The sequence below is a fragment of the Typopeltis vanoorti genome, chromosome 22 (assembly GCF_054136105.1).
Source record: "Typopeltis vanoorti isolate ZY-2024b chromosome 22, IOZ_Tvanoo_1.0, whole genome shotgun sequence".
Lineage (NCBI taxonomy): Eukaryota > Metazoa > Arthropoda > Arachnida > Uropygi > Thelyphonidae > Typopeltis > Typopeltis vanoorti.
In genome coordinates this window covers 77,294,461-77,310,753 of record NC_143570.1, presented here as the reverse complement: position 1 = coordinate 77,310,753, position 16,293 = coordinate 77,294,461, and the positions used below count along the sequence as shown (strand labels likewise).

Here is a 16,293-nt window from a genome sequence, read left to right as displayed (position 1 = left end):
CTTTTTCTAAAGCCTCAAAAAATTCCTCCACTTCTACCTTAGTAGAACCTTCTGTGGGACCATAGGCACAAATAAGTCTCATTGTCCAGTTCCCCATTCTCATATTTGCCCACATTACTCTACTTGAGACTGACTGCCATTCAAGAAGATTAGCCTTGTATTTTGTGTTGAATACTATGGCTACTCCTTCTTTTCCTTGATTGTCATTGCCTGAATATAACATTTTGTATTTATTGCTCAGAAAGATCTCACCAGTTTTGGTCTTTTTTGTTTCAGTCACCCCTATTATGTCGATCTGGTACTTATCTAATTCCTCAGCTAGCTCCATTTCTTGCCATTCAGGCTTCTTACGTTGATAGTACCGATCTTTAACTCTGGTGATGTTGAGTTGGGGTTTGTTTTCAGATTTGTTCCAGTAGCTGACTTTTCGCTGTTCGCCCTGGTTCCCTGGCAAAAACAAAGGGGGCCTTGTTTAACCGGGCGACGCCCCAGCCGGCATGAAATTTTGTCATGTTGTACCATTATTTTTTTATTTTGGTTTAACCAATAAGAATACAATTTGGTCGGCTAAATCCCAAATTGCCAGCCCATCCTCGTTCGTTCAGTATCAAAGTAGATACCCAACAGGGTGCACCACGAGAAGGTGAGGATTGGACATTAGGTCAGAAGCCCTGGTCGGTTCTCCGCATTCCTTTAAAGGCTATGTGGAGGTCTCCTCTCAGTTATACAGCTTTGACCCTTAAGAACCCCTGGCAAGAATATAGAAAATAAATATCAAGAAGGTGGCAAAATATTCTGGAAGTTGTTGAAGAAGCTTAGGAATGGAGGAAAGAGTGCTGTAAAAGGAGTTAGAGATGATAAAGGTGACATGAAAACGGGAGAAAAAGATATTCTTGAAGTATGGAGTAATTACTTTGAAAAACTGTTAAATGAAACAAGCAGTGATGACAGCACAGTGGTAAAAAATACTGACCGGGCATGCAGTGAGGAATACATATCCATACTTGAAGTAGAAAAAGGTATCAAAGGCTTGAAATGTGGAAAGGCAGCAGGAGTAGATGATATTTGACCAGAAATGCTGAGGTATAGTGGTATAAGTGTCTTACAGTGGCTGCACTGCATAGTTCAGAAATCCTGGACAGAGGGACGAATTCCTGATGATTGGAGTAGAGCTCTCATATTACCATATATAAAAAGGGAAATAAAACTGAATCTGAGAATTACAAAGGTATTTCCCTACTGAGTGTTCCTGGCAAGATCTATGCAAGTATACTTGAGAAACGGTTGAGAAGAATTGTGGAAGAAAAGCTTGGTGAAGAACGAGCTGGATTCAGGCCAAATAGAGGCTGTCAGGATCAGATCTTCACTCTACGAGAAATAGTCGAGAAAGCATGGGAATATAATAAAGATCTGTAATTAAGTTTTGTCGATTTGGAAAAGGCATATGACAAGGTGCCAAGAGAGAAGGTATTCAATATGCTGCAGTTATATGGTGTCAATGGGGCATTATATGAAGCAATACTTAGTCTTTATTTGAGTTGTAAGTCAGCAGTTAGAATTGAAGGAAGTACAGGAAGATGGTTTAATGTTAAATCTGGTGTGAGACAAGGATGTACATTATCCCCTCTGTTATTCATTATCTATATGGATCACATTATGAAGGAAAGTGGTATTAAACATGATATCAAAATTGGAGATGTTAATGTCAGCTCTTTGCTTTATGCAGATGATGTTATACTTCTAAATAAATCCGCTACAAGTCTGCAAGATTCTCTGACTAAATTGAATAGCTTTTGTAATAGATATGGTATGAAGGTCAGCAATAAAAAGACAAAGACAACGAAAATAGGCAGAATCATTGAAAATGTCAACTGTGTTGTGAATGGAGAACCTGTAGAACAAGTAAAACATTTCGGCTACTTAGGCACGATTTTTACTGAAGATGGTAAATTAAATATAGAAATAGACAACAGAATCAGCAAAGCTGGTATGGTGGGAAGTCAATTGAATAAATTCATATGGAATAAGAGAGAAATTAGTCAGAACACTAAATTAGCTGTATACAAGACAGTGTTCAAACCAGTTTTAACTTATGGATCTGATAGCTGGGTCAGAAGTAAAACACTTGACCAAAGACTAGAGACCACAGATATGAGAGTCCTGAGAAAGATTATAGGCATGAACAGATGGCATCAATGGCAATATCATATTAAAAACGAGGATATTAATAAAGAACTTGACATTGTCAGTATCCAGGAATGCGTTAGCAGAGCTAATCTCAGGTGGTATGGTCACTTAAACAAAATGGGTGAGGAAAGATTAGCAAAGCAAGTGTTCTCTGCCAGGTTGGCAGCAAAACGACCCAGAGGAAGACCAAGATATAGGTGGATTGATACGGTACAAAGTGCCTTAGACGATAGAAATATAAGATCTGATAATGTTGGAGTCTTGACAAGTAACAGACTGATTTGGATGAAAATTGTAGATAGGAAGTTAGTAATGACATAATTTTTTTCATGTAGTACTATCATATCCTGTACACCCCCTTGAGGGTACATGGCAGGAATTTGATGATGATGTATTATTAATTGATTAGTTAAATTTAATTCATTAATTAGCATAAAATAAGAATTTTATAATGATTCATTCATTAGTGTGTAGGCTAGGCTACCATAAGCAATCATATTGCTGCTTTTTCATTATCAATGCATGAATTGTTATATCTGTAAATAAATATGAATTTCTTTTACATCATCTTCCATTTTTGATGTCTAGTGTTAGTGGTACTTACAGACAGATGATCCATCTTGTATAAAGATGGTGTAAACTTATGGTATTGATAAATACAGTTTCTCTTCCTTATGATTTTCTTAGCATTTTCTTTTCTCTAGCATATATAATACATATAACATACAAAATATGTGTTAATCGACTGTCCATGTTATCGGTAAAGCTTCCAGTCAACAGTAGGCTATGAGTGGTTAAGTTTCTGGGGAGTTAAGTTATACATGGATTTTCAACTGCACGGAGAGGATGAAGTTGTTTCCCCTAACCCCTGCATTGTTCAAGGGTTTGTCTGTACACTTATAATTCCTTTCTCTCTACAGGTCACATTAAGTGAATTTGTAGCTAGCTATACTGTATTCATTCCAAAACCTAATACAGTTCACACCTGAAATTAACAACTGAAGGTCTATTTCTCTATCTAATACTAACTGCAAGATCTTTTTTTCAAATGCACATAGGTATGTGTAGTTCCAGGCTGAGTGACAGAGTTTAATCTATTCTTAGATTAAACCCTAAGGGGTTTAATCTAAGAATAGATTAAACCTGTCTACTCATCAGATAATTACCTTCCATGGGAATTATCTGATGGGTAGACAAAAGGTTGCTGTCCATCATTAAAAGAGTTATGGCAATATAACTACTTGCCTTCTAGTCAATGAGTTCCCACCAATTCTGGTCAAAATCCAAACAGCAGTTAAGCAAGGCCACCCTGTAAGTCCCTTGTTTGTTGCATAGTTCAGGAACTGCCACTCACCCCCCCCCCCAAAAAAAAAGAAGCTGACAATTTGTGTGCTGTGTGAGGAATAGCAATTCACTCAACTCTAAAAGAAAATAAATTATTAGTAAATGCAGATAATGCAGTATATGCTTTGAGGGATAAAAATTCAATATACATTTTTTTTTGGTATTTTAGAAAAATATTAAAAATTTATAAAAGATGGCTTCCTGGTGTTTTGGATTAATTCCCAACTCCCTTTGGATTAATTCCCAATATTAAAAATTTATAAAAGATGGCTTCCTGGTGTAATGGCACTCCCTTTGGATTAATTCCCAACCAAGAGCTTCTCATCCATACCTGGAATTCTCTTTCCCACCTGCCTAGTACTACTGTAGGGCTCAAAAATACAAAACCATCTAAACCTTAGAAGACTAAAATTCTACCACTTTTTTTTCCCTTCTAAAGCAACAATACTTAAAACCATAATCTTCCCTTCTCAGAAGCCAAAGAAAGACAATTGGGTAGCAGATTTTTTTTGGTCCAGCTAAAACAAAGTTAAAAAGGAATTCTGCTTTAATTCTTTTTTAACTTTATATATATATATTTTTTATAATATTTTGGTTAAAATCCTGCTATTTAAGAAACACATCTTCAAAAAATATAAACCATTAGACTAATTATACATGTGGAGACATTCTCAATACTACCTGAGGCTTTTTCTCCTACTGTTTGGCATAAAGTATTACAATGGCCCAAGAGCTGAGTATGTTCCTGGATACTATAGAATTCTATGCCTAATCCTTTAACTGCTATATCATTCCAGACCAGTTGTTCTAATCATCAATAAGAGCAGAACCTGGTATATAGAAATATTAAACCTCTTCCATGAGTGGGCACTAAAAATGACACTATTTAATAATTTAATGAGATTATGGAATATCAACAGACTGATATTTGTTTAGTCTGTCAATTTTTACATTTAGAAAAGCATCCCATGAGATACCAAATTTTTAGCCAACAAGACTGCCAATTTTCCTCCAAATAAATCTGTTACCTATCTGTCCAATATTGTCAGAGTTTGTATTTTGTTCTTCTAAGAATGCCTACTTTAATAATGTTTCCTCTCCCACTCCCCCAAGTGACTATACCACCTGAGAAAGCTTGATGCACCCATTCCTGAATGTTACTAACATCAACTTCCTTTCTAATATCTTCATTTTTAATATGATTCTGCTGTTAATGCCATTCTGCTCACTCTCAATTTTTCTCAGAACTCTCATATCTGTGGTCTCCAGTCCTTGACAAAATGTTTTCTTTCTTACCCATCTCTCAGATCTGTTAAGTTATTTGGTTTGAATTCCATCTTGTATACTGCTAGTTTAGTATTTTTGTTAATTTCTCTTATTATTCCATATATATTTATGCAGCTGGCTCCCCATTATACCACATTTGTTTATTTAATTTGCCATCTTTAATAAAAATTGTGCCTAAACAACTAAACAGATTTACTTCTATGAGTTCACCACTTAGGTGTGCATAGTTTTTGCCCTTCCATTGGTAATTTCCATGCCAAACGTGTTACAGAACTTGTTACAGTATTTATTCAGTTTAATTAAGGAATCCTGATATTGAAATTTGATATGTTAATCTCAAGTTAAATGCCACTTCCTTTCATAATGTGATTCACACAGATGATGAATAACAGTGGAGATAGACTGCATACTTGTCTTACAGTGATTTTACATCATATTAAACCATCTTCCTGAATACCTCCTTCAATTCTAACTGCTGACTTAGAACATAAATAAAGACTATGATAAAGTATATTGCTGGCCTGGTTGGCTAAGCAGTTAGCAAATCTGTTCTAAAACTAATAGGTTGCAGTTTCAAATCCTGCTATCAGCATGGATATGATTTATCTTTAGGAATGACATCACTTGGTGTGAGACCACTGCCCTGCTTATTGAAAGCCTGAGGTAGCTTAAAAAAAGTTCCATCTTTGGTCTCTAAAACAGGGTTTCCAGACTATGAAATAAATAAAAATACAAACATTTTTTTAAATATCCTTAGCCTATCCACAGCACGAATATACCATAGGTTTGCAAAAAACTATTCTGGGTGGAGTCACATTAAAAATGTACTGCTTGAGATAATTTCCCATTTACACATAATTGTAACATTCTGAACAGCTTTTTTCTTGGCATGCTTTATCCAAATTTAGATTCTTATTATATTTCGATGATTTCTCAACTGTCTGTTTTACAGTGAAAATCTGATTTCGACAACCCCTATTTGTTTTGAATTTAGCACCCCCCCCACTGCCTCCAAGCTTCTCTTCCAGTTTTTCTTAAGATTTATGCAAGTACGCTTGCATAAATCTTAACTGGAACACTCTCTAGGGAAATTCCTCTGTAATTCTGACATTCATCTAATTTTTTTTATAGATGATTACTACTATAACAGCTTTACCTCAATCAGCTGGAATTCAACTGTCTGACCATGCCCTCTGACTTATGCAGTGCAACCACTTTAATACTTCATTATCAAAACATTTCAGGTCAGATATATACTCCATCAAGGGAGGAATTTTTTGTATCATTAGAGTAGATAGCTGACAAAGAAAATCAAAGTACGAAATGAATCCAACCAGGCATATAAGAGTTGGAAAATTTGGAGAAAAGGGAAAACCTAATAATAATGATAATTATCTGCTGGATTTCTGCTCAGGATATGGATTAGTCATTACCAATTACTAATACAACATGTTTCAACACAAAGATGTGCACAAGTTCACACGGAGAGAAGAAACAAGAAATTAGAAAAGGCTCATTTGACTTTGTTGAGTGATATATTCATGCTGGATACAAGAGTGTACAGAGGATTTCAAATTGGAAGTGATCACTTAGTTCTAATTAGGATAAAAATGAATTTAAATTGAAAAGAATGGAATGTAAGAAAGTTTTAAAAAGAATTAAAGTTGCACAGCTTCTTCCAGGTAAACTGTAGACTCAACTATACAAACATTATTGAAGAAAAAATGAAACAGTTTGAAAACGGCAAAGTGTTTCATATAAGACAAATATTTGTTTTCTATATTCTTATCCAAATTTTCCTGGAACTTTTGTTTACTACTTTAACACAATGCTTTGTTTTCTTACATTTTTCTCTGTCTTCTCCCAGAGCACATACTAACTTGCTAGGGACATGCTTTCTTATTTTCCATAGTACCTTATTAACTCCTGAGAGCATCATGAAGTTCTGATTTTTCTATCCTTGCAAGCAGTTTGACCACATTCCTCTCTGGCTTAATCAACCTATGGATAGATTTGTCCACAGTCTCCAATGTTTGATTATTGTTTTTAAAATCCATTTTTTTCTCAAACAATATTTATATACTTGAGTTTACAGTTCACCTCTGAAAGCTGCTCAATTTTGATTTGTTTTAAAACTTTCTTATATACTCTTCTTTTCAATTTTATCCTGCTCAAAACTAAATGGTGATAATTTTCTTTTTTAAATCTCCTGTATACTCTTGTGTCCTGAACTAGCATGAAGATATTGCTACTGAAAATAATATGAGCGATGCTTTTCTTATTTCTTCTATTTTCTCTCCATGTAAATTTGTGCATATCTTTATGCTAGAATATGGTGTTAATTATAACTAGTCTATGTACTGAACAGATATTCAACAGGTACTTATTATTAGTAGCTCTGACCTTTTCTATAAATTTTCCTAACATATTTTTGTATGCATGTGATTCATTTCCATTTCTGCTGTTTTTCCCCCCCAAAAAGAACCAACTTTTTCTTTATGTTTGCTGAATTCTCTAATGACTTGAAAAATTTTCCTCTATTGTGATATCAGTACAAATAAGTCTCACTGTCCAATTCCTTATTTTGATGTTTTCCCACCCACCTCATTCCACTTAATGAATGCCATTCAAGAAGATTATCCTTGTGCTTAGTGTTAAATATTATTACTTGTCCTCCTTTTCCATGATCATTATTATTGCCTGAATATAACTAACATCTTGTAATTTTTATTTAAAAGACTCGCCTGTATTTGTCTTCTTTATTATGGTAACACTAATAATGTCAATGTGGTACTTCTCTAATTCTTATGCCCATTCTACTTTTTATTGACTGATGTTTCTTATGTTTATAGTACCTATCTTGAATTCTGTTGATATCAGGTCTGAGTTTGTTCCAGTTGCTAACTTCTTGTAATCAGCTTCATTCCCAGAGAAAAACAGTCTTGCTGACTGCTAACATCCCAGTCAGCAAAAATTCTCATTTGGATGTATCATAGATGTTTTCTGGTTTATGCTAATACAGAACACAATTCAGTCAGCTAAATCTGTTGTTTTGTCAGCCCATTTCTTTTAGTATGCTTCAGTATCCCATAATGCAAAGAACACTTCCTTTTGGATTCATATATTGCTATGCATTATGGGAAGAGTCACTTTCCAGGCTGATTTTGATCTTTATCGAGGGCTCATCAGTAGGAGGCAGACCCAAAAAAACGCCAAGGTCAAATTAATGCAAAATGCACTTCAACAAAGATATACATTATACTTGGCAAGTATAATGTACCTTTCAACGAAGTGTAAAAACATTGGACAAGTATATCTGATCCATAGTATTTTAACAAGGATGTTAGAGCTAGGTTCTTTACTTGGAGAGTGGTAAATGAGTGGAATAGGCTTCCAGAGTCTGTTGTCGGTGCTACGACCATGAATGAGTTCAAGGCAAGGTATGATAGATACTGTGTGAATGTTGAATAGTTGTTCTTGACGTGATGTTAGGGCCTCCCTCGATGAGTCTGTTGACTCCTTGGAGTTTCCCAGAACAATAATAATAATAATAATAATAATAATAATAAGGTGATACACCTTTGGCTACTTGTATATGGAAAATATATGAATATCAATTTTGCATTAATTTAACCTTGGTATCTTTCTGGGTCTAGCTCCCACATATTCCTTCTGGGTCTGGCTTCTGCTGATAGTAGCTTGCTTCCCAGAGAGTAGAGAAGTTCTGCTCAGTGGCTGGTTTTTCCTGTCACTGTGTGGAAAACACTGTTGTTTCTCATCCTGTAGTGATGAGTTTAGTAGTGATCCTTTGGGATTACTCATTAAGATTTAGAATGATCTTGTAGATCACTCAGAGTTTTTGGAGAGGTATCCCTGCACTTAAACATACCTCAACAAAAGGCTAAAACTGGTCTGGGCAGTTACCTTTCCCATAATGCATAGCAACACACATGCTCCTGAAAGGAAATGCACTTTGCATTACATTATGAGATACTGAGGTAACTGATGGAGTAAGGATGAAACAAGAACATAATGTCTTGGCAAGTATAATTAACTTTGTAACCACACAAAAAAACTTTCTACAATTACTTATTAAAGTGCTTTTAGAATCTACTGGCAATGATTGGCTAATGTATGTCAGAGATAATTTAAAAAAAGGTTGCAGCAAAATATTCAATATTTAAGTTGTAAGTTCAAAATCAAGAAGGTACAGAAAGATAGATGTAAACTCAGGTTTATGGGAATACAATATTTGCACTGTTATTCATCATTTACATTAATCATATTATGAAGGAAAGTGGCATATGAAAACTCAGCTCTACTATATGCAGATGATGCATTGAAATCCAGTACAAGTGAGCAGAATTCCTTAAATAAATAGAATAGCTGCTGAACCATATTTGACATGAAAATCAACAATGAAAATTCAAAAATTAAGAAAATCAGCAGGAAAATAGTTAATAATTCAGCTTTATTCTGGATGGAAAATCTATAGAACAAGTAAAACAATTCAACTATTTAGGAACAATTTTTGTGAAGAATATGTGTAAGCATGAAAATCAACAGAATAAGAAAGTTGTTATGGTGGGAGAGTCAACTGAATAAATTTATATGGATTAAGAGAGAAATTAGTCAAAACACTGAAGCAGCTATATATAATACAGTGTTCAAACCTTATGGATCTGAGAGTGGAATGGAAATAAAACTGGTGTCAAAGAGTATGATGATAATGCCACAGATATGAGAGTTCTGAGAAAATTAGGGAAGTGAACAAATAACATCAATGGTAAAATCATTTGAAAAATGACAACATTAAGAAGGAATCTGACACTATTAACATTAAGATACATGTGAAGAGAGCTAACCTAATGCAGTATGATCACTTGAAGAGAATGGGAGAGGACAAGTAGCAAAAGAAGTGTATCCTCTGGATCTATCTTTTTCTTACCATATCAGGATGGCAAGAAAAAAGATAGATCCAGAGAAAGACCAAGTTCTAGGTGGATTGATTCAGTTAGAAATGCCTTAGAAGAATGAAATGTAAGATCTGACAATATTGGAGTCCTGACAGATAAGACTAATTTGGAGGAAAACTGTTGAAGGGGATTTAGTAATAATGAAAAGGTTTTTATGTAATATGATTGTAGCACCCTGTCTCTTGAGCATATATCAGGAAATGTTGATAATTCAACTATATGACTCAGTTATTTGAAATATGGATACCAAAGAAATCACTATAAAGATAAATCCATCTGTATAGTACTAAAAAACACAAAGCAAGCTAAGTATTAACAGAATCTGTTAATAACTAATACTTCAAAGTTTTGAAAAGACCTGAGATCTAATCTTGTTTAGGACATGAAGAACCTTTATAAGACCTTTTCTCAATTGAAGGTGAGTTAGCTGGTCTCATATGAGGGTGGAAAAGTATTTTCCTTATGTGCCCCATAACTTTCCTTATGTTAGGTTTTTCATCTTGCAAACAAACAAGCCAGAAGACCATATGCAATTAATAGATCTAATATAGTGGCTTAATAATTTTAGTTGCTTTGGCTGTAATTCCAAACAAAACCAACACCAATGTGAAGATTGGTGGAAATATCACAATCAATACTATAAAGATAAGCAAAACGAATTTAAAAAGTAAGGTGTGCAATAATATTTCATATTCATACTTTTGCTTATGTGATAAAAGAAATTTAATATTACAATATGCATATTTAAATATAATTTTTTTCTATTTTAAGCATATAAAATTAATTTAAGGCATTTAATATTAATTTTAATATTTTAATTTTACCTTTCTTCATGCGTTCCTTAATATAATGTTGTAGCTGCTGTGCTTGCCGGTTTTCTGGTTCAACATTCAGAAAAACTTTGATGTACTGTGAAGCTTTATTATATTCCTGTATAAAACAATAAAACTTTAAACATGAAAGTATTAATTAATCAAAATATTTACACAATGTATCAGAATACATATTGTTGTTATTATGATTTATTTTTTTTACAGTGCACAGGTATGCAAAAAGAACTGCAACAACAATGCACAGCAAGCAAAAAAGGAAAGTCAGAAAATAAACCATACACCTTAATTTTTGGTTGATTTAAAAGACATGCACAATATATAAGAAAACACGTAATTTGTGCTTATACTCTGATTAAAAGTTCATGTATTGAAGAAGTAAAATTCTTTGTATCATTTTCTTGCAGACCCAAGCAGCAAAGTAAAAAATGAATCCCAGACTTACAGAAGTGTTCTAGGAAAATCTCGAAGAAATGACAGAGCTAATAATGATGGTAAATTTCTGCTTTAATTCTCTTACATGGATCAATCATTCAACATATCTTACCAGAAAATCACACAAGAAAGAAGAAAAATCTTATATTATTCTTCACAACAATATCCTTAGAGTAATCCAGAATACAAGTGGTCATCTTATTCAGAGCAGGATAAAATTAGTATTAAAACAAATAGGTAAATTTAAACTTTACTAAAGAATTGAATCTGAGCAACTGCTTAAAGCTGAAAACAGTCCAAACTATACAAACCACCATTATTTCTTGATATATATCCTAGCGACTGTAGCACAATTGGAAGAACAACGGTATGTTGTGCCCTTTGGCAAGAAAAGGCCTAAGTTCAATTCTCATTGTGATGAGAGGAATATTCATATTATAGCAGAACTTCAATTGGATTTCAATTGAAGGTGAGTTAGCTGATCTCATATGGAGGTAGCAAGGTTTTTTTTTAATCTCAGAAACTCACATTTTTAATTCCACATACAGGCAACTCAAGCCTTGAGAACACACACAATTCACAGAGAAAAAATACTATTGGTGGTAGCCAGTAGATGGCATTGTGCATAGATGGTTGGCACTTCCAGACCACAGGTTATTGAAACATGGTGAAACATGGCTGACTGAACATGATATAGCTAGTGGGATTGAATGTGAAGGGTATAGTGTGTTCAGGAATGACAGGGAGAATAAAATTGGGGGGGGGGGGGGAGGTTATTGATATTAGTTGATGAGCTGCAGCCAAGGAGAATAGAAGCTGAATTGCAGGATAGAGAAAAGAGCACATTTGAGGCCATTTGGTGTGAGATTGTGGCTAGCAGAACGAAATATACAATTGGGTGCTGCTATAGACCAGGTGATGGAAAAGATGGTGGTGACAGTATGCACAAGCAAATAGAAGAAATGGGTGGAAGGAGAGTGATTATTATGGGAGATTTCAACTATGATAACACTGATTGGAGGGAAGAGAGAACACATGGCAGGAAGGAATTGGATTTTATGCAGTTATTAAGGGATATCTACCTGAGACAGCATGTAATGGAATATACTAGGGGTCAGAGAGTGCTTGACCTAGTAATTGCATCTGAGGATTTGACTGTAACAATGACCACATTGCCACCAACTGGTGAGAGTGATCACAGGGTCTTGACTTGGGATGTGGCTAAAAGTGTGGAATTTACAATTAAGACAGGGTACATATGGAATTATCAGGCTGGTAAGTATGACAAGCTTAGGCGTTTGATTGGTTCAGTGCCATGGCATGTAAAACTGCAAGGGCTGGATGTTGATAGTGCATGAGAGACGGTTAAGAAGTGTTTGCAGGAGGCAACGGCTGACTGTATACCTAGAGTCCGAATAATAAATCAAGTAGGGATTAAATGGATGAATAACACCATTAAGCTTGAGCTGCAAAAAAAGAAACACCTGTGGAGGGAATTTAAGGTGAAAGGTGACCTACAGGCACATGAACAGTATAAAGCTAGGGCCAGAAGGATAAAAAGTGTGGTAAGAAAAGCAAAAGCGGATTAAAAGAACATTAGCCATGCAGGCTAAAGAGAATCCCAAACAGTTTTTCGATAGGTTGCAAGTAAAAGTAAAAATGTATGTGGGAGACTGATTTTAAAGAATGCCAATGGTAGGGAGGTAACCGAATCAGTTGCTATAGTAGATTACTGAGTGAGCACTTTGCAAAAGTATATCATCCAGGTGGTGACATTGCAGAAATGGAAGAACCAACAGCTTATACGAGAAATGTGGTGAATGAAGTAGAGGTGAGTAGTCTATTACAAAACCTCAATGCCAATTCATCTGTGGGATTGGATGGTACCAGCTTGTGTCGTACGAGAAGAAGCTAATGAATTGTCAGTGCCCTTGACCATTTTGTTTAATTTGAGTCTCGGGTCTGGGTTAGTCCCAAGGGGATGGAAAGAGGGGAAAATAGTTCCACTGCATACAGGAGGTTCCAAGGCTGCTGTTGAAAATTACCGGCCGATTAACATATCAGGAATTGTTGTCAAGGTCTTGGAGAAAATAGTCAAGAGGAAAATACAAGATTGGATAGAAGAAAATGGGATACTGTATGGGGACAGCATGGTTTTGTGAAGGGTAGATCATGCCTCAGTAACTTGCTCACGTTCTATAACACAGTGACAGCTGAACTGGATAAGAGTAATGAGTTTACAGTGATTCTACTGGACCTTGCTAAAGCTTTTGACAGGATACCACATGGAATTCTAATCAGCAAACTGCAGCATATGAGAATGGATATAGGGTTGGTGAGATGGATAGCAGGGTGGTTGATGGAGAGATATCAGAGAGTGGTTTATTCAGGAGTAGAGTCCAAAAGACGGGCTGTGACTAGTGGTGTGCCGCAGGGTTCTGTTCTTGGACCACTACTGTTTAATTTGTTCATTAACAATATAGGAAAGGATCTGAGAGGAACTATGCATCTGTTTGTGGATGATGCAAAGTTAGGTAGAGCAACAGTGAATGCTCAGGATGTCAAAATGTTGCAGGATGATTTGGATAGTTTGGAGGACTGGGCTAAGGAGAATGGATGTCAATTTAATGTGGAAAAATGTAAGGTTTTGCATTTTGGGGTGATAAGATTAGCAGCAGTATATCCCATTGGTGGAACTGTACTCCAGAAGATTGACGAGGCCAGGGATTTGGGAGTGTTGGTGGATAGGGAGTTGAAGTTTAAGGGACACATCGCAAAAGTGGCAAAATCAGCTCATCAAATCACTTGGTTGCTGAAAAACACTTTAACGAGCAGAGACAAACAGGTTATTGTTCCCTCTGTATCGAGCCTTGATAAGACCCCCATCTAGACTACTGTGCCCAGATATGGGCGCCAGGGTTTCTTCTTGATGAGGAGGAGAGGTAGAGTAAGGATCCAGAAGCGAGTGACCAAGATGATAGCTGGTCTATGGAATGAATCTTACGAGAACAGGTTGTGGGTTACAGAAATTGGTTGATAGGCAGAAAATGGGTGATATGATTGAGACATTCAAATTACCGAGGGGTTTTTACAAGATTAATTCAGAGGAAATTTTTCAGAACAGGTTTGGTGATGGGAGAACTAGGGGCCATACATGGAAACTGAAGGGTGTTAGAGCTAGGTTTTTTACTTGGAGAGTGGTAAATGAATGGAATAAGTTGCCAGAGTCTGCCATGACTGTAAATGAGTTGAAGGTGAAGTATGATAGATACTGTGTGAATGTTGAATAGTTGTTCTTGACATGATGTTGGGCCTCCCTCGATGAGTCTAAGAACTCCTTGTAGCTGCCCGTAATAATAATAATAATGATGGTAATAGTGCTCAATCATTGTAGTTGGTGGAGATTGAGAGTTGTAGAGTAGAGTGCCCTCCCTCACCTTGATGAGACCTCAAACTCCTTGGAGTTGTCATGCAATAATAATATCCTAGCATGGATATATAAGATACTATGAGTCCAACAACTGAAGTTCCTTGTCTCCTGTTTATCGAAAAAAATAAAAATAAAAAAATTACAGGAGATGATTTTTTTGGGATCCTACTGTTTGTCAGTTCTTTGATGTGGCCAACTGTTAACACTTTTTGTAAGGCAGGCAATATGAGAACCATCAGTCCACTCTGGTTTTCCTGTGCATTTATAAAATAATAAAAAATCCATCTTGCAGCACTTAGGAGAGCAAAGGACGCTAGCAGCACTGTGTCATATTGCTATGTGTGCAAACATATGCACATCATAGTGAGATGCGAGCTATTAGCGTAATGCGGCACTGACCGTCACGCAGTCCCACTGCTGTTTATATGCAGTTTGCACCAGTAGTAGAGTGTTCATAGCGCTTATCGTGTTTATTCCATTTCTTTAAATATTTGGACATTACAATTAAAGACATAACATTTGTTATAGTTTTTATTTTAGAACTTATTGAGATTATGATAATGGATTTTATTTTTAAGTAATTTTGAATTAGACTAAACTGTATAATTTTATCGATAATAAACAATATTTTTTCATGAAACAAAACAAGAATATATTTTATTAGTAATTTTGAATTATACCAAACTGTATAAATTTATCGATAATAAACAATATTGTTTCATGTTTAATTTTTTTTTAATTTTTACCATAATTTTGATATTTTATCCAAACACATATATACACTGTACTCATAGTGTGTATGTATATTTCGAAAGTTGCAGCATCCCCATGATTTCAAGCCACGAGCCTCCACTGATGATAACAATATGAGGTTTATTTTTAATATGATTCAGTGACTGATGTTCTGTTCCTTCCTCTAAATTTTCTCAGAACTTTGGTGTCCAGCATTTCATCAACTGTTTTATCATAACATAACCATCTCTCAGAAACACCGTCTTGAATACAGCTACCTGATCTTTTTTATTCGATATAAATTTTCTTAGTCGACTCCTTACCAGCATTCCTTATTCAATTATCTATTTCTACATTAATTTGTGATCTTCAGTAAAAACTGTGCTCCAATAGTTGAAATGGCTGGGTCGTTTAAAAGGTTCTCCATTCAAGACATGGTTAATATTTTTCATATTCCTGCTTATTTTCATAATCTTTATCTTTTTAGTGAAAGATTTTCATACCAAATTTGTACAGCACTATTGCTTACATATAAGCTTCGAGGATGAAAGCAGAGAAAATTAGTTCTCATCCAAGATGTATCATATGTAACCAAGCACATGTAATGTACGTATCACATGTAAACCAAAGTATGTAATGTATGTATTATATGTAATCAAATGTATGTAATGTATATAATAACTGTAACAAAAGTATGCAATACAGAGTGATTATATCCATTGATATCGAAAGTTTATCTTTTCACTTGGTTAAACTATAATAAATTTAGTTTAATCCTTTATCCAAGTGTGAGCAAACAAAGTTTGCACCTGAAAGTATCTTCAGGACTGGGGTAAGGTGGTACAACACCAGGGCAACTCCTTGCAAAGGTGGAGCAAGCTACCAACACTCCTATCTCAGTATCTCCCATAATGCAAAACACATCTCCTTGCAGATTTGTCTAATGTTATGCATTAAGGTGTTTTGCATTATGGGAGATACTGAGATAGGGGTGTTGGTAGCTTGCTCCACCTTTGCAAGGAGTTTCCCTGGTGTTGTACCACCTTACTCCAGTCCTGAAGATACTTTCAGG

At 35.3% G+C, this 16,293-nt stretch overlaps 1 protein-coding gene across 2 annotated transcripts in view; it reads right to left on the bottom strand.

Annotated features, from left to right (window-relative positions):
- The window catches only part of Fis1 (Mitochondrial fission 1 protein), a 91,232-nt gene that overhangs the window by 11,725 nt on the left and 63,214 nt on the right, over positions 1-16,293 (bottom strand). For both annotated transcript variants that reach the window (XM_090411914.1, XM_090411915.1), the window contains exon 4: positions 10,619-10,724. In XM_090411914.1, coding sequence (XP_090268040.1) covers positions 10,619-10,724 — 106 coding nt within the window. The remainder of the gene's footprint in view (positions 1-10,618; positions 10,725-16,293) is intronic.